At 38.6% G+C, this 18,643-nt stretch overlaps 1 protein-coding gene across 3 annotated transcripts in view; it reads right to left on the bottom strand.

The window, feature by feature from the left end:
- Positions 1–18,383, bottom strand: part of Gkap1 (G kinase anchoring protein 1) — a 69,796-nt gene extending 51,413 nt beyond the window's left edge. For 2 of the 3 annotated variants that reach the window (XM_074052299.1, XM_074052301.1), the window contains exons 1-4: positions 18,151–18,383; positions 17,741–17,840; positions 8,611–8,869; positions 7,700–7,843 (exon numbers count right to left, since the gene is read on the bottom strand). In XM_074052299.1, coding sequence (XP_073908400.1) covers positions 7,700–7,843; positions 8,611–8,826 — 360 coding nt within the window. In that variant the 5' untranslated portion in view covers positions 8,827–8,869; positions 17,741–17,840; positions 18,151–18,383. Of the gene's footprint in view, positions 1–7,699; positions 7,844–8,610; positions 8,870–12,839; positions 12,861–17,740; positions 17,841–18,150 lie in introns of those variants that run through there. The other variant, XM_074052300.1, reaches the window with a different exon arrangement.
- Between the last annotated feature and the right edge of the window lie 260 nt (positions 18,384–18,643).

Below are 18,643 nucleotides of genomic sequence, written 5' to 3'. Positions count from 1 at the left end.
TGTAACACAGACTAGCCTCAAATTGGCAATGCTTCTGTTTCCACATGCTGACAGCTGGAATTACAGGTATGTACTACCATGCCTGCTTTCAGTTAATTTTTTTATTGAACTAGCTTCAATGCTTATTGCTGATACTCATTAAGATTTAAATAACTGGCAGGAGGTACATCTCAGAAAAACTTGCAGAGAGGACAATGGTTGTATAAGTTCTTGTCCCTGTCTAAGAGTGTATTTTTTTCACACTCTTAAAATAAAAAATTATTTTTGAGACAGTCTCACTATGTAGTTCACATTCCTGAGATAGCAATCCTCCTTGTTCCATCTCCTATGTGCTTGGATCATAGGCATGAGCTACTATGCCCAGCCCAATATTCAAAACTATTTTAAGGACTTAAAGTTGGCTTTAGTTCTTGTATGAGTAGATTTAAGTCTTAAGCTTAGGGAAAATTTTATCAGTCTCATCCTTTATACCTTCCTGCCTCTGTTCTATTTGTTTTAGGAACATTAAATGTCCTTCTGGTTTCATTACAGTGTTCTAATCTATCATGTCAATTTTATTGGCAAAATTTATGTCAAATTTTCTTTCACACTGACTCAACCTTCTTCAGGATGTACTCTGTTCTTTGGTGCTAATGAATTTTTTTTTTGGTGGTACTGGGAATTTGAATTGCTTTTTGCTTGCTAGGCAGGTGCTCTACTGTTTGAGACACATTTCCAGCCTGTCTAATGAATTTTGAATCTTCTATTATTTATTTCCCACATCTTAAAATTTTCTTCTAGTTCCTGTTTCTTGGCTACTTTTTCATTATCTTATCTCATCTTGTTATATAACATGACTATCCCTTTGACTTTTACAAAATGTCCTAGTGAGAGAGATTCCAAGATGGCGGCTAGAGGGAGGAAGCAGAAAGCGAGCCTCCTATAGTGAAATCTTGGAGAGAAGCTGGAGACACACGTTGCAGGCATAAACACTGAGAAGAGGCATAACTTTGACCCCTCCACACCTCCAGACGGCACAGAGAATCTCCACTTCACGTTAAACGGAGAAACCAGGAGGGCCCCGCAGGCCTGAGAACGCGGGTGCAGTGTCACCTTTCCCAGTGCTTGGAAAGGGGAAAACTTGTAGCAGAGGCTCATGCACAGGAGAAATCTGAGCAAACAAAGCCTGCAGGGGGGAGGCCAGTGAGTGCTAAGCTCACCCCAGAGATCTGCATAAATAACGCCTCCAGCAACAGCAGGCTGACAGCAGCAGGCAGGCAAGCCACAGGTACAGAAACCATTCTCAGAACTGTCTCCAGACTCTTTTTTTTTTTCTTTGTCGCCCGACCTTTGATGAGAGAACAACCGAATTACACCTGCAAGCTGAAAAACTTACTGAAACTGTATTGCATTTGAACTTGGGACACTTGGTGGGGTTTTCTTTGTGCGTGTGTGTGTGTGTAGTTTTATTCTTCTTTATGCGTCCCCTTTGATGAGACAACTACAGAACAACATCTGAGACACCATCTCCAGATTGGAGACTGAGACTTCACTGCATTTGAACTTGGAGGTTTTTATGGTTTTTTTAAATTTTCTATTTTTTCATTTTATTTTAATACATTTTTATAAATAGATTTTTCTTTCATTTACTTATTTCTTATTTTTATTCTTACCTTTATTTTTTTTATTTTTGATTTTCAATTCTCTCTCTGTCTCTCTAATGTCTGTTCAGCTTATTGTCGATTAGTACACTAAAGCTCCCTGTTTATACCTTTGAAACCTTCTTGTCTGACACCTTGTTCTGTTTTCTCCCCCCAGTCTGTGTATTTGTTTTTCCCATTTCTTTAACTTCTTGCTTTCCATCTCAGCTCACCCTTCCATTCTAAATATTACCATTGTTATTATAACAAGATAGAAAATACTTAATTGCACACAGTACAGGGACAGTAACAACACCAAAGACAATGACGGGAAGACAGAAAAAACAGGGAAACCAGTTTCCCCACAGCAAAAAATTAGTACAGGAACCAGAGGGGAATGAAGAGAACAGAAACTCAGATCCAGACTCTAACAAAATGAAGATAAACTATGCCAAAGGACCCAATGAAGCCCACAAGAATAATTTAAAAGAAGACATACTACAGGTACTCAATGAGAATTTTATAGAGATGATACTGGATAGGGTCAACCAAAATGTACAGGAGACACTCAAGAAATTCCAAGACAACGAAAATAGAGAATTTGAAAAAGCAAAAGAATAAATAAAGGAAACCATAGAAGCACTGTATAAACACCAAAGTGAAAGAGAGAACATGATGAATAAACAGATAAATGAACTCAGGACAAAAACAGACAACATTAAAGAGGAAACCAGCCAGGATATGGAAAACCTCAGAAAAAAGAACAAAACAGAACTGCAAAACAAAACGGAAGGCCAATCCAGCAGAATAGAACAAACAGAAGACAGAATCTCAGAACTTGAAGATGAAATGGCAATTAAAGGAAAAACCAAAGAAATATTAATAAACAACTCAAGACCTGTGAAAAGAAAATGCAAGAACTCACCGACTCCATCAAAAGACCAAACTTGAGAATCATGGGCATCAAAGAAGGAGAGGTGCAAGCGAAGGGAATGCGTAATATATTCAACAAAATAATAACGGAAAATTTCCCAAATCTAGAGAAAGACATTCCCATACAGATGCAAGAGGCCTCCAGGACACCAAACACACCAGAACAAAATAGAACTACCCCACAATATATCATCATTAAAACAACAAGTTCAGAAACTAAGGAAAGAACATTGAAGGCTGAAAGAGAGAAAAAACAAGTAACATACAAAGGTAAACCCATCAAAATCACAGCAGATTTCTCAACAGAAACATTAAAAGCAAGAAGAGCGTGGGGTGAGATCTTCCGGGCACTGAAAGAAAATAACTTCAACCCCAGGATACTCTACCCAGCAAAACTATCATTCAAAATAGATGGAGCAACAAAAGTCTTCCATGATAAGCAGAAACTAAAATAATATGTGACCACAAAGACATCACTACAAAAGATTCTACAACGGATTCTGTACACAGAAAGTGAAACCCAACTTAACCATGAAAAGACAGGCAGCACCAAACCACAGGAAAAGAAAAAGCAAGACAGTAGAGTGTAACCTCAACTTAGGTACACACAATCAAACCTTCAAACAACTAAGACAACTAAATGACAGGAATCACCACATACCTATCAGTACTAACGCTTAATGTTAACAGACTTAATTCACCCATCAAAAGGCACCACTTGACAAAATGGATTAAAAAGGAAGATCCAACAATTTGTTGTTTACAGGAGACCCATCTCACCGACAGAAATAAGCATAGGCTAAGGATGAAAGGCTAGAAGAAGATTTACCAAGCCAATGGCCCCAGAAAACAGGCAGGAGTAGCAATACTTACCTCTGACAAAGTAGACTTCAAACCTACATTGATCAAACGAGATAAAGAAGGACATTCCATACTAATAAAAGGGGAAATAGACCAAAAGGAAATAATAATTATCAACCTGTATGCACCCAATGTCAACGCACCCAATTTCATCAAACATACCCTGAAAGACCTAAAAGCATATATTAACTCCAACACAGTGGTTGTGGGAGACTTTAACACCCCATTATCATCAATAGATAGGTCATCCAAACAAAAAATCAATAAAGAAATCCAAGATCTAAAATATGCAATAGATCAAATGGACCTAGTTGATGTCTACAGAACATTTCATCCAACCTCTACACAATATACATTCTTCTCAAAAGCCCATGGAACCTTCTCCAAAATTGATCACATGCTAGGGCACAAAGCAAGCCTCAGCAAATACAAGAAAATAGAAATTATACCGTACATACTATCTGATCACAATGCAGTAAAAGTAGAACTCAACAACAAAAGTAAAGACAAAAAACATGCAAACAGCTGGAAACTAAATAACTCATTACTTAATGAAGAATGGATCATCGATGAAATAAAAGAGGAAATTAAAAAGTTCCTGGAAGTCAATAAAAATGAAAACACAACCTACCGGAACCTATGGGACACAGCTAAGGCAGTCCTGAGAGGAAAGTTTACAGCCATGAGTGCATATATTAAAAAGACTGAAAGATCCAAATCAATAAACTAATAATACATCTCAAACTCCTAGAAAAACAAGAACAAGCAAATCCCACAACAAATAGAAGGAGAGAAATAATAAAAATAAGAGCTGAAATCAACGAAATAGAAACCAAAAATCCATACAAAGAATTATTGAAACAAAAAGTTGGTTCTTTGAACAAATAAACAAGATCGATAGACCCCTGGCAAACCTGACTAAAATGAGGAGAGAAAAAACCCAAATTAATAGAATCAGGAATGCAAAAGGGGAGATAACAACAAACACCATGGAAGTCCAGGAAATCATCAGAGACTACTTTGAGAACCTATATTCAAATAAATTTGAAAATCTTAAAGAAATGGACAGATTTCTAGATACATATTATCATCCAAAACTGAAACAAGAGGAAATTAATCACCTGAATAGATCTATAACACAAAATGAAATTGAAGCAGCAATCAAGAGTCTCCCCTAAAAGAAAAGTCCAGGACCAGATGGATTCTCTGCTGAATTCTATCAGACCTTTAAAGAAGTACTGATATGAACCCTCCTTAAAATCCTCCATGAAATAGAAAGGGAAGGAAAACTGCCAAACACATTTTATGAAGCCAGTATTACACTTATCCCAAAACCAGGCAAAGACACCTCCAAAAAGGAGAACTATAGGCCAATCTCCTTAATGAACATTGATGCAAAAATCCTCAACAAAATAATGGCAAACCAGATTCAACAACACATCAAAAAGATTATTCACCACGACCAAGTAGGCTTCATACCAGGGACGCAGGGGTGGTTTAACATACGAAAATCAATAAACGTAATAAACCACATTAACAGAAGCAAAGACAAAAACCACTTGATCATCTCAACAGATGCAGAAAAAGCCTTTGATAAGATCTAACACCATTTCATGATAAAAGCTCTAGAAAACTAGGAATAGAAGGAAAGTTCCTCAACATTATAAAAGCTATATATGACAAACCTACAGCCAGCATTATACTTAACGGAAAAAAACTGAAACCATTCCCTCTAAAATCAGGAACCAGACAAAGATGCCCACTATCTCCACTCCTATTTATCATAGTACTAGAATTCCTAGCCAGAGCAATTAGGCAAGAAGAAGGAAGAAAAGGAATACAAATAGGTAAAGAAACTGTCAAAATATCCCTATTTGCAGACGACATGATCCTATACCTTAAAGACCCAAAAAAACTACTCAGAAGCTTCTAGACATCATCAGTAGCTACAGCAAGGTAGCAGGAAATAAAATCAACATAGAAAAATCATTAGCATTTCTATACACTAACAATGAGCAAACTGAAAAAGAATGTATGAAAACAATTCCATTTACAATAGCCTCAAAAAAAATCAAATACCTAGGTGTAAACCTAACAAAAGATGTGAAAGATCTACAAGGAAAACTACAAACTTCTGAAGAAAGAGATTGAGGAAGACTACAGAAAGTGGAGAGATCTCCCATGCTCATGGATTGGTAGAATCAACATAGTAAAAATGTCGATACTCCCCAAAGTAATCTACATGTTTAATGCAATTCCCATCAAAATTCCAATGACATTCATTAAAGAGATCGAAAAATCTGTGAAATTTATATGGAAACACAAGAGGCCACGAATAGCCAAGGCAATACTCAGTCAAAAGAACAATGCAGGAAGTATCACAATACCTGACTTCAAACTATATTACAAAGTAATAACAATAAAAACAGCATGGTACTGGCACAAAAACAGACATGAAGACCAGTGGAACAGAATAGAGCACCCAGATATGAAGCCGCACAACTATAACCAACTTGTCTTTGACAAGGGAGCTAAAAATATACGATGGAGTAATAGCAGCCTCTTCAACAAAAACTGCTGGGAAAACTGGTTAGCAGTCTGCAAAAAACTGAAATTAGATCAACGTATATCACCCTAACCAAGATTAACTCAAAATGGATCAAGGATCTTAATATCAGACCACAAACTCTAAAGTTGATACAGGAAAGAGTAGGAAATACTCTGGAATTAGTAGGTATAGGTAAGAACTTTCTCAATGAAACCCCGGCAGCACAGCAACTAAGAGATAGCATAGATAAATGGGACTTCAAAAAGCTAAAAAGCTTCTGTTCATCAAAAGAAATGGTCTCTAAACTGAAGAGAACACCCACAGAGTGGGAGAAAATATTTGCCAACTATACACCAGACAAAGACTGATAACCAGAATATATATGGAAGTTAAAAAACTAAATTCTCCCAAAACTAATGAACCAATAAAGAAATGGGCAAGTGAACTAAACAGAACTTTCTCAAAAGAAGAAATTCAAATGGCCAAAAAACACATGAAAAAATGCTCACCATCTCTAGCAATAAAGGAAATGCAAATTAAAACCACACTAAGATTCCACCTCACCCGTTAGAATAGCCATCATTAGCAACACCACCAACAACAGGTGTTGGCGAGGATGTGGGGAAAAAGGAACCCTCTTACACTGTTGGTGGGAATGTAAACTAGTACAACCACTCTGGAAAAAAATTTGGAGGCTACTTAAAAAGCTAGACATTGATCTACCATTTGATCAAGAAATACCATTCTTGGGGATATACCCAAAAGACTGTGACACAGGTTACTCCAGAGGCACCTGCACACCCATGTTTATTCGACACTATTCAGAATAGCCAAGTTATGGAAACAGCCAAGATGCCCCACCACCAACGAATGGATTACGAAAATGTGGTATCTACACACAATGGAATTTTATGCAGCCATGAAAAAGAACGAAATGTTATCATTCACTGGTAAATGGATGGAATTGGAGAATATCATTCTGAGTGAGGTTAGCCTGGCCCAAAAGACCAAAAATCGTATGTTCTCCCTCATATGTGGACATCAGATCAAGGGCAAACACAACAACATGATTGGACTTTGAGCTCATGATAAAAGCGAGAGCACCCAAGGGAGGGGTGAGGATAGGTAAGACACCTCAAAAAGTAGCTAGCATTTTTTGCCCTTAACGCAGAGAAACTAAAGCAGATACCTTAAAAACTGAAGCCAATAGGAAAAAGGGACCAGGAACTAGAGAAAAGGTTAGATCAAAAAGAATTAACCTAGAAGGTAACACACACGCACAGGAAATTAATGTGAGTCAACTCCCTGTATAGCTATCCTTATCTCAACCAGCAAAAACCCTTGTTCCTTCCTATTATGGCTTATACTCTCTCTACAACAAAATTAGAAATAAGGGCAAAATAGTTTCTGCTGGGTATTGAGGGGGTAGGGGGGACAGGGAGGGGCCTGGGTCACCAACCAACTATTTATGCTTCTCATGTAGTCAAGAGGACAGGTGAAAGAAGGTGAATGCCACCACACCTAGCTTATTGGTTGACATGGGTTTTGCTAACTTTTTGCCCAGGCTAGCTGGAATTGAGATCCTTCTGATCTCTGCCCTTAAAGTATCAACATATGTGAATTAATCCAGTACAAATTGCTCCTTAGAAGAGTGGTGACATGGATTCAGATGTGCTGGCATCTTAAAAATCTGTAAGTTGACTGAGAAAGCAAAATAATTTTATTTACTTAGCAATACCTGTTCATCTCTTTGTCTCCACTCTTGCCAATTTTCTTCACGTGAATTCTTCTGTGCTGGGTTTGGCAATGAAAGCTCATGCTGAACATTACAAATGGCATGAGAGGATTTCTGGGGAAGTTTCTTAAAAGCAAGATTCCTGAGCTACAAAACACAAAATATATTAAATTCAATTTAGCAATCCTTACTAATGATTTTTTGGAATTTAAAAAAAGTGTTATTTTTTAAAGTTCTAAATGCTCATTATTCTAACTCATACAACTAAAATAAAAGTTATTTGTGGCTTTCATTCATTTTTTTATTTTGTTAATTTTGAGACAAGAGTTTCACTATGACACCCAGGCTGGCCTTGAACTCCTAGGCTCAAAAGCAACTTTCCTACTTCCGTCTCCTGAGTAGCTGAGACTACAGGTGTGCACCTTTATGTTAAGCTTGTTTTCTTTTAAGACTTTCCCATTTTAAACATTTTGGGGGTGTGGAGGGGTGGAGGTCACATGTAACCCAGGATGGTTGGAACTCATGATCCTTCTGCCTCAAGCCTCCCGAGTGCTGGAATTACAGACATAATGCCACCATGGCCAGCCTGCTTTAAATTTTGAAGAATGAATACAAAAGTCAGAAAATGAATACTTTTTTTTTTTTGGTGAGTTTGAACTCAGGACCCTATGCTTGCTAAGCAGGCAATCTACCATTTGAGCTATACCTCCAGCTCTAAAAGATGACATTTTTTAAAAAATGTTCCTTACATTTGACTTTAAGTACACATTATATCCATTCATTCAAATAATATTTATTGAGTACCTATGGAACAGGTGCAATGAATATATGGGTGAACAAGATAGTACCTGTCCTCATGATGCATGCATACAGAGTCTATGATGAAAGCAGACAACACTAATTATAACTACTACCTCATTTGCTTCACTCTGTTGCTGTTCCTTCTTTTTTCTTCTTTTCTCTCTTTTTTTCTCATTTGTAGTTGATTTGTTTCCCAGAGTTTGAGACTTTCCATTATTCCGACTTTTGCCTTTTCCAGGCTCAGAATCAGAACCACTGCCACTGTCCACTTGTAATAGGGCAAAACGAGAGGCAGTTGTGAGAACAGAGCTAATGACTGCTGAGGCCATGATAGAGAGTTTTCTTTCAAAATATTTCTGTTAAGAATGACTCCTGTAGGGAGGGAGAAAAGGAGGCACACTCAGTAAAAACTGTTCTATTTAAGAATAACCACATATATGAAATACAAAATACACTTTTGGAGGGTGGGGCAGTACTGGGGATTGAACTCAGGGCCTCATGCTTACCACTTGAGGCCCAGCCCAGTCATTTTTCTTTTAGTTTGTTTTTCAGATAGGGTTTCCAACATTTGCCCAGTCAGCTCCAGACTGGGATCCTCCTCTCTGCCTCCTGAGTAGCTAGGATTAAAGGCATATACTACCATGCCTGGCTTATATTTCTCCCGACATCAGATATAGTAATTAATATCTGGATTCATACCCACAATCCCACTGACAATAACATACTTTTTAACTTACATAAATAATATAAAATTGTTCAAAACAAAGGTGATACATTGATATTTCACAATCACTGCTAGACTATCACCAATGTTTATTTTTCCCATATATGACTTTTTAAAAAAGTCACATTTTTTTTATGGAAAGCATCCTAAATCAATATGGTTTACAGTGGAAAAGAGGAATGTAACATTTCATTACAGACCCTTAGTCCAACTACATGTTTACCCCCAACTTCCAAGAAAAACTTTTAAAGGAGTAGAAAAGAACAGTCTTATATTCAAAATGCTTAAGTTTGATTTGAGAGACTGTACCCTAACAACTGACAGCAAAATAAAGAGCTTAAATCAATGCACCAAAAGAAACTTTTCAAAATCACCTTCCACGGTAGGTTTTAGTTCACTAGTCTCTGTGCTCCCTACTATTCCAAGATACATGGGTGTGGATCATTTAGGGTTCTGTTAGCATGTCAAGAACCTTTTAGACTTAGAAATGACCTTAAAGGTCCTCCAGTAATTCCTAGCCTAAATCACTTAATTTTATAGATAAGGTAACTGGAGTTTAGATTGGTCAACTGACTTGCCTACAATCACTCCATAAGTTAGTGGCAGAGTCAGGACCTAAACCTCAATTTGCTGGACCTTACTCTGAAGTCTGAAGAAACTATCAAAGTACTATAAACATGAGGGCTCTTCCAATCTTTTTGTGGTGCTGGAGATCAAGCCTGAGCCCTTGAGCATGCTAAGCACATGTTCTACCATTGAGGTACATCCCCAGCACAGATTTTCTTAACAGACTGTACAACTCAGAAATTTGGTTTTATTTTGAAACAGGTGCAAAAACTGAGTAATAAAGTATTCAGTTTAAAAAAATAATATGAACATTCAAAGGACCCAGCACCAAGGTTAACAGAATGTTAACTAGCCCCTATGCCTCTTCTCAATAACTTTCACCATTCAGAGATAATTACCCAGATTTTTGTGCAACTTATTCCTTTGCTTTTGTTTATAGTTTTATCATATCTGGCTTGAGACAGTACTCAGATGTGAACTATCTGCAATCATTTCCACAATATCCTACTGGTTACACATATATTTGCTCTTATATTATAATATCACATATCTCCTATTCAGTGTGGGAGAGAGCTATGCAAAGGTGACAACAAGATAAAATATCACAACATACAGAGATGACATCACACTGGCATATTATGACACAGTTTTAGGTTTAAATCTTTCTTGCAAGCATGAGAATAAGGGCTTTTATAAATTATCACAAAGAAGAAAATATTACAAAATTAAATTCCAGGCTAAAAATATTGTAGAAAATAGTAATTCTGCTTTAACTTCAACATGTCTTGTTAAAATAATCCTATATAAAGTTGTAGTTGCTTTGAGCGCTTTAGTTTCAATAATCCTATACAGCTGCTCAACAATTACCACAAGGTTTAATTTTAACTGTTGGAACTATAAATTTTAAGTGGTAGCTCCATTACTGCCACAAATATTCACTCCGCTACCCCTCCCTGAAGGAGAATTATATATCCATCTCCTGTTGAATGCAGGCATGACCATGTGATTTCCTTTGTCCAGTGAAATATAAACTTTAAAAAATTTAAAAGTTAGTGGCTCACCATGTTCTCTTTTCCCTGCTTCTGTGATTATGAAAGCATATGTTGAGATGGGGTCTCCATCAGCTCTATCTGATACAAGTCTGAAACTACAATGAACAAAGCCCCCTTTCTAACCAAGGTACATGTGAGAGACATGTACCTTGAACAAGAAAGAAATGTTGCTTCTTTATACTGCTGGGATTTTTCAATAGAACCTAGTTTTAACATGACTTATATCTTACACAAATTTCTTTCCCATTCTAGAACAGATGATCAAAATCATACATTCCGTATTTGGGTGCATATGTTAAATGTCTATTCTAAAACATTTCTCCAAAGCTCATGAAATTTTCATTCTGTGGTATAAGGTGGAGCTTCCTTAACCAGTGTGTACTCAGATAAAAGTTTCTTTCAGGCCTTTGGGCAACCAGGAATACCCTGGAAGAGTCACTGCCTCTGGACTACTCACCTTCAGATGCAAGGAACCTCCTCCTATGGTGCTTGTCCACAGCTCTGCAGCTATGACAAGGGAAGTGCTAAACACCCTGGATATCATTTAATCAGACAGCTGCAGAACGTACTGTTGCCATTCATGGCAGGCCCATAGTTAGGCCCATGGAACTATTGGAAGATTTTATGTTCCAGGTGCCCAAAGAGCAAGGCACATGATACAGGGAAGAGCAGGTCTGGAGTGGATGACCCCAAAATCTCCTTGTAGGTAAGTTTCCATACAATGACCATAAATCTCTATATTGGTATTTTTCACCATTTTATACCCTTTCAGTAGTATAAAATCCAGCTACAAGGTGACTACTAAAACAATATACATGTTTCTATCAATTACAGCTTTGTCATTATTTTAAAACACTTGAAATTAGAAAATTCAATTAAATTTGACATCTTTTCATTTTATCACAAGAAATTTTGTATTATGTTTTTGATAAAGAATTCTTATGTTCCCTAAAAAAATTTCAACTGTTATAAATTATTGAGTTCTTAGACAATAATTTTTTTTAATTTCCTACTCATACAAACAAAATTTTAAGGCAGACTCAATTTGAAGAAATCATTATTTAAAAGTCTAGATCATGAAGTTATATTTTTATTTCATGGATAAAACTTATGTTTAAAATTTTATATTCAGAGTCAAGTGTAACTTTTTTCCTTAGGAATCCTAAAAAGATTTTGAAGTTATATATAACTTCAATATTTGGTGGTCTGTCCTAATATCTTATATTTTATTTTATTTAACCTGGTCATATACTATTTTTAAATGTAATACATTTCTTTCTACCTAGCTTTTACACACACTTGTAGATGTCCTTCCAGTTTGGGAAAGGACTAAAGGAGATGCCTTTAGTCCTTTGTATTAGAAATGCAGGTGGCTCAAATGGTAAGAGCACCTGTCTAACAAGTTCAAACTCCAGTGCTGCCAAAAAAGAAAAGAAATGCAGATGCCAAATGGAAGAGAACACTATCACAAGACTAGGATCCAAAAATGTCTAGTTAACTGTGAATCCCTGAGCAACCTATCTGATCTGTATCCTCTGTGAAATGGGGATAATAGTGCCTGACTCACTGAGTTATTCTAAAATCTGAGTAAGTAACTATAAAGTAAGTCAACATAATGTAAAGTCTGAGTAAGTGCTCAGAGCAATAGCCAAGTATAGCATAAAATTATCATCTACTGGTTTCTTTACTATTATTTGACTAAAACGTGTCTTGCATGAGTTAAATGTTCATAAATGTCTATTCTAAAACATCTTAAGAGGCACAGGATCTGTTACAAGCTGTTTAGAATGGTGACTAAGCATGTCTGACTCCACTGCAAAAAATGTTTTGACACCCAAAGCAACAAGTGCCCCTCTAGAAAATAAGACTGACTTTAATCTTTGAAATAAAACAGAAAAGTTTTTAGGCACTGAGTAGTAGTTACATAGCCAGGCAATGCCAAGAGTTAAAGACCTAAAGATTAAACCTAACATACTGCAGAATGAAAACATAAAATTACCTGAAACCCAAGAATCACTGTTGGGGCTATGTCTTAAACAGTGGGCCACAATACATAATGTTTCCTGAATGAGCAAAAGGAAATAACAAAAGACAGAGCAAACAGAAAGTATTATAATAAATACTTTTATCTGAGAGCCAACAAACATTCAAAAGAGCACTGGGCATATAGCTCAGTAGTAGAAGGCTTATGTTAAAAAAAAATCCAAAAACAAAAGTAATCAAAAGACACAATTATTTTTCTGGGAAGGCTGTACCACCTCAACAACTCATGTTTAAAATACCTTACTTTGAAAAGGCAGAAATACTTATGTATAATGATTCCTTATTTGATCAGGGGTAAGAGTACAAAAGGAGAGCAGTGTAGTCACTTGTATTAAATATTAAAGACAAAAAAATTATTCAACTTAGTCTGAAGCTAAAAGGATAGGAGATGAGACAACTGGAAGGGTTCAACCTATGCTTCGTGCTGAACTTCTTTAAAAAAATGGTAAGAGCCAACACATCATCTGAAAAGTTAAGAGAAACCTACATGCCACATAAAAAGTGACACTAACCAGTCCTTCAGAAGTGACAGAGGGAAAAATGTAGATTTTAAATGAAAACAGGAAATTTAACTTAATATAAAAATAATCCTCAATTTGTAAATATGTGTATTATTTGTATGCATGCCCAAAAGAAGAAAGAAACACATGGGATTATTCATTATGCTTCTTTTCCTCTCCACAGTTTTCATTATTTCCCCAAATGTTCTAGAATGACAATATTACATCTATAAGGAAAACATTCATCCTGAAATTATCATCTATTCCCAAACTGAAAAGGTTAAACATCATGCAATCAATGCAATATTGACTTTTCTGTCACGAGTCAAAATTTAGAAAGGAGAACTGACACCGAGATACCTTTCGCCCTTTATGTTAGTGATGCAGAGTCAAATGATATAGGGCAACTGTCGGAGATTATGTTGCATGCTTTTAAGAAAACATTACCTTTGTTAACTAATTTTTAAGAATTTAAAGTTGTTAAACAATCCAAAAACTCCTTGTAGTTTAAAAAATACAAAAAACAAAACTCACAGACCATGAACACATCAGACTTCCTAAAAATACTACACCAGGGTTTAGCTAGGGTTAGTATTCCTTCATGCTTGTGTCCTAAACTTCTGTATCTCCACCTCCAGTCATATCTAAAAGATATAAGGATCAATAGATTTAAATACACCCCTTCTCCTTCCTCTGTTTTCCCTTTCTTTCTCTTTCACACACACACACACACACACACACACACACACACACACACACACACGGGTCTTTAAAATTCAGTTGCATACATGCTCGTTTATGCACTTATATGGAATTAAGGCATATAATGTAAATGAAAGTATAATGGACCTTCACTAGGCTATTTATGTTAGTCTATGAATTTGACGCCCAGAATACATTAAGCAGTCATATACATATTACTAAACTACTGTACACATCAGGTTTTTAATCAAAATATCTAATAATTATTTTGTATTTTTCCCCCTCTTCCCTTTAAGCCTCCTTTTAAAAAGAATTTCTGTGACGGAGGTATAGCTCAGCGGTAGTACACTTGCCTAGCATGTGCAAAGCCCTGGGATTGATCCCCAGCTCCACAAAAACAGAAAACGGAAAGTTTTAGAAGATAAACTTTTCCCTCTAAAAAATAAAATTTCAAGGCTAATGTAAGAAGTTGAAGAAAAACAAAAGGAATTTACAAGATGAGTTTAAAAACAAAATTTTCTGGTAGAAATTCTTAAAAAAAAACCACACAAGTAAGTTCACAATTACAAATATGCAGCCAAATCATTATACAAATGTACCTTTTATTATTCTATTATTGTTTATATTAATGACTACCATTAGTAAAAGTTATTAATTCCTCTATACTTGAGATTTCAGTGATGTTAAAAGTATAGTGAAATCTCCATTCTATACTTAATACTCCAAAAGTCAGTTATTTGTATTAAATATTATGGTATATGTTAGAGCTTTCTACAGCAGTTCTTTTTCAGATTTTATGTGTACTCTAAAAAAAAGCACTATTTAGAATTTTCTTCCCTTATTTTATTTATTTATTTTTTAATACAGCAGTTCTGGGGTTTGAACTCAGGGCCACACTCTTGCTAAGCAGGTGCTCTACCTCTTGAGCCACTCTGCCAACCCTAGAATTTCCTGAACACACCACTAGTTTGTTTGTTCTTATTCTTATCTATGCTGTTCCTTTTGCTCACAGTGCCCTCGACCTCATCCACTTAAGACTTCTATCCATTCCTCAAAATCCTGCTCAGTTACTAGTCATCTCTATGAAGTTCTGTCTAACCTGTCCTCAAATTAACCATTCTCTCCTCCTCCTCCATCCCTCCAGACTTCATATTTACTTCTATTATTGAATGGACTCTATTAAAAATTGTCTCTTAGCTGCCTTTGGTCCTGATTTCAACATGCTGAAGGAGGGCCTCATGTTTCTATTCCTCACAAATATCACAATACTCCACACGTAGGAGATAAACTGATCAAACTTAGTGATGTAAGCATTTTCCAAACACACAGCTACCTATGAAGTGAAAGATGTGCTCTAGACAGATGCTCTAACACTTGAGTCACTCTGCCAGCCCTGAAATATGTGCTCTAGAAGTAGGAAAAATCAGCTGGAGGAGTGGCTCAAGTAGTAGTGCCACTGCCTAGCAAGTGTGAAGCCCTGAGTTCAAACCCCAGTGCCACCAAAACAAACAAACAAAAAAACCCTGCCTAGAAGTAGGAAAATAAAAATGCAACACAAACTATACAACAGATTATCCTCTATTCCCATAACACCAATGCAGTTTAACAATGATTATTACCACTCCAAAGTTATTTTACCATAAGTACCATTCTACCAACTAATCATCAGCACAACTAATTTTGTCTAAGAGGCAAATTTGTATAGGAAGCATATTAGGTTTTCAAGTATTGATTTTGGTCAGGTGTGGTGGTGCCTGCCTGTAATCCCAGCTATTCAGGAGACAGAGGGATGAAGAGTTCTGGGACAGCCTGGGCAAAACTGTGGTGACCCCATCTCAAAAAACTAAAACAAGAAGGATTAAGGCCATACAGTTCAAGTGGTAGAGTACTTGACTAGCAAGCAGGACCCTGTGTTCAACGCCAGCACTACCAAAAAAAAAAAAATTACTGATATAAAAGAATGAGGGTCTATCAGGTACTTAAGTAAACTGTTCCTTAAAAGGAACAGGCTAAACTGCCTGCAGCAGGAATCCTAAATGATTGGTTCTCGTGGTCCCTATCAAAGAACACTGCTATTGTGGCCTCAGCCCTGTAGACTATAACCTCACTAGAGTAAGGATAGATCTCAGTTCAGGGGACTACAATTAGGATACTTCAAAACTGATATATACACACACACACACATATGTCTTAATCAATAACAGCCAAATATATCCCTGAGTAACAGTCATCTCGCTATCAACCAGTTAGCCTGATCAAAAAAGAAATTAGTACAATGCAAATGCCAAGTAGTAAATGTGAATTAGTGTGGCTATGTCTTTGAGACAGGGTCTCAATACAAACCCCAAGCTGGTTTTATATTGTATGAGGATTACATGCATCTGCCACCACATCCAGCTAGTGTAGACTTTTGGAAGTGTAATTAGATTTTAAAAAATAAACTGACTTGACTTGGGGATGTAGCTCAGTGGTGAAGTGCTTGCCTAGGATATGCAAGGCCCTGGGTTCAAAACCCAACATCACAAAAAAATTAATTAAAAGAAAGGGATTGAGCATAAAATGTAATGGTACCTAGTATCACGGATTTAACACCTGGTAAAATAAAAAATTATTTCATGCTCTGTTCCTCAACACAAACAGTATCTTTCACTGTGGCTTCTTAAAAATTAAGGTTCACAGTAAGAGCCAAGTGTACACTAAAACTTTGTTCCCAATGCCCTTATTGCAAACAACACAAACTTAATCATTAAGTCGCAAACTCCAAGTCTTCCACCGTTAACTACTGCGCCCCCTTCTCCAGCGTGCAGCTTCTGATGTCCGTGCCTTGACAAAATTAAGCAAAAAGAACCAACGTACTGAGATAGGACACAGGGATTCCCTCATGAATAAGGGAACAGTAGCACGCAGTGCCTTTTCCATCAACTTCTAGGTTCTTGCTCTTACTCTGTAGTACTAGAAGCCAGCCACTAAATTGGTAATATACAGAGAAGTTTACTGTGTCCTTTGTGACAACTGAGAAAATCTCATTAAATTGGATGACTACTTACCAACTTTAGTAGCATAAACGAGAAAAAAATTTTAGGTTTCTACAGAATGTCTAAATTTTACTCTGAAATAGCACACAAAACAATACGAGGGCTTTCACTGTGGTGATTTCACACCTGGGCTTTGAACAATTTCACCCCTCCATCACCCTCCCACTCTCCCTCCCACCTTCTAGATTTTTAATTCTGTATTCTAATTTTCCAGGAGAGATTTCTGAAGTATTTTGCCAGGGACAAGTCAAATTTATTGCCAGATGACTCCGGCTACAATCATGAACACGTTTACGACATAAGCAGACAGGGGTCGTCTGCTGGTGCAGAAACACGTCACCGATTTCAGTGTAGTCCTTGTGACGAAAGCATCACCCCCGCTCAACTGAAAAATCCCGCTACCATAAAGCATGGAAAAGGGGATGGCGCAGACAATGGAGTAGACGGCTTTCGTCATTCCTGTTCCATAGGTATTAAACACCCCAAATGCTAAGGATCCCGCACAAATGTTGAGAGACTGTTCCAAACATAACAGCAAAAAAAAAATTAAAATTCAGGTCTGCGGTTTCCTTTTCTCTGACGGGCGGAGAGCGCTGCATTCAAAGAGTCATTCACTGTACCTCATTCGTGAGGAAGGCCAAGCCTCACCCGGGCAGGGCGCCGATGCTCCAAACTTACGGCCAAGCGCCGAGCGGAGCGCGGGCGCCGCGGCTTCGCGCCCTGCAAGGGAAACAACGCGTCAGCTCGGCGCTCCAGAAATTTCCGAGCGCCCGCCCAGCCAGTGAGCTGCGGGCAGGGGCGCCGGCACCTGTCACTTTGCGGCCCCGGGGTCTCGGGAGAAGCCGGGCCACGGCCCTTCGCCAGGAGCGGCCCTCCGCGCCCTCTGCCCCGCGGCTCGGCCCCAGTCCCCGTCCCTGCCCCCGCCCCCCGCCGAGGCCGGAGCGCTGTGGGGAGCGCGGCCGGGTCGCCGCGACCGCCGCAGGGGCACCAGAGCCGACCCCCGCGAGGCGGCCTGTCTCCGCGTACTCACCCGGCCTCCAGCCGCTCGACCCTCCTCCGCTCGCCTTCTGGCCCGCCGCCGCTCACGCCTCTCCCGCCGCGCCGCGCCGCTCTGGGGGCGCTGCCTGGGCGTTGGGACTGCGCTGGGTCAAGTGTCGGGAGGGGCGGGGCGGGCTCTCGCGGGGCCGGGGGCGCGCGTCGGGCACTAACGGGTCGGGGCCGGCTGGAGAGACCGCGACGGTGAGCGCGGCTGCCGGCTGTGGTGAGGGGCGGGGAGAGCGGGGCTGCCAGCGAGCGAGCGAGAGCCAGCGAGCGGAGGGCGGGAGAAGCCCGGCGCGGGGCGGGGCCTGGCGCGCGCGCCGCGGGGTTTGTTTATTTTATCGGTGGGTCGCGACGATGGCGCGGGGTGGAGGTCCGCGGGTGACGCGAGCGTCCAGACTAGGGGAGAGGACCAGAACCACCTGCTGGAGACGAGGAGCTACGGGGGCCGGGCAGGATCCAAACGGCGCGCGTAGGCAACAGCG

Source organism: Castor canadensis, chromosome 13 (assembly GCF_047511655.1).
Source record: "Castor canadensis chromosome 13, mCasCan1.hap1v2, whole genome shotgun sequence".
Lineage (NCBI taxonomy): Eukaryota > Metazoa > Chordata > Mammalia > Rodentia > Castoridae > Castor > Castor canadensis.
The sequence above is the reverse complement of the archived record's forward strand: the minus strand, read 5'-3'. Positions and strand labels throughout refer to the sequence as shown.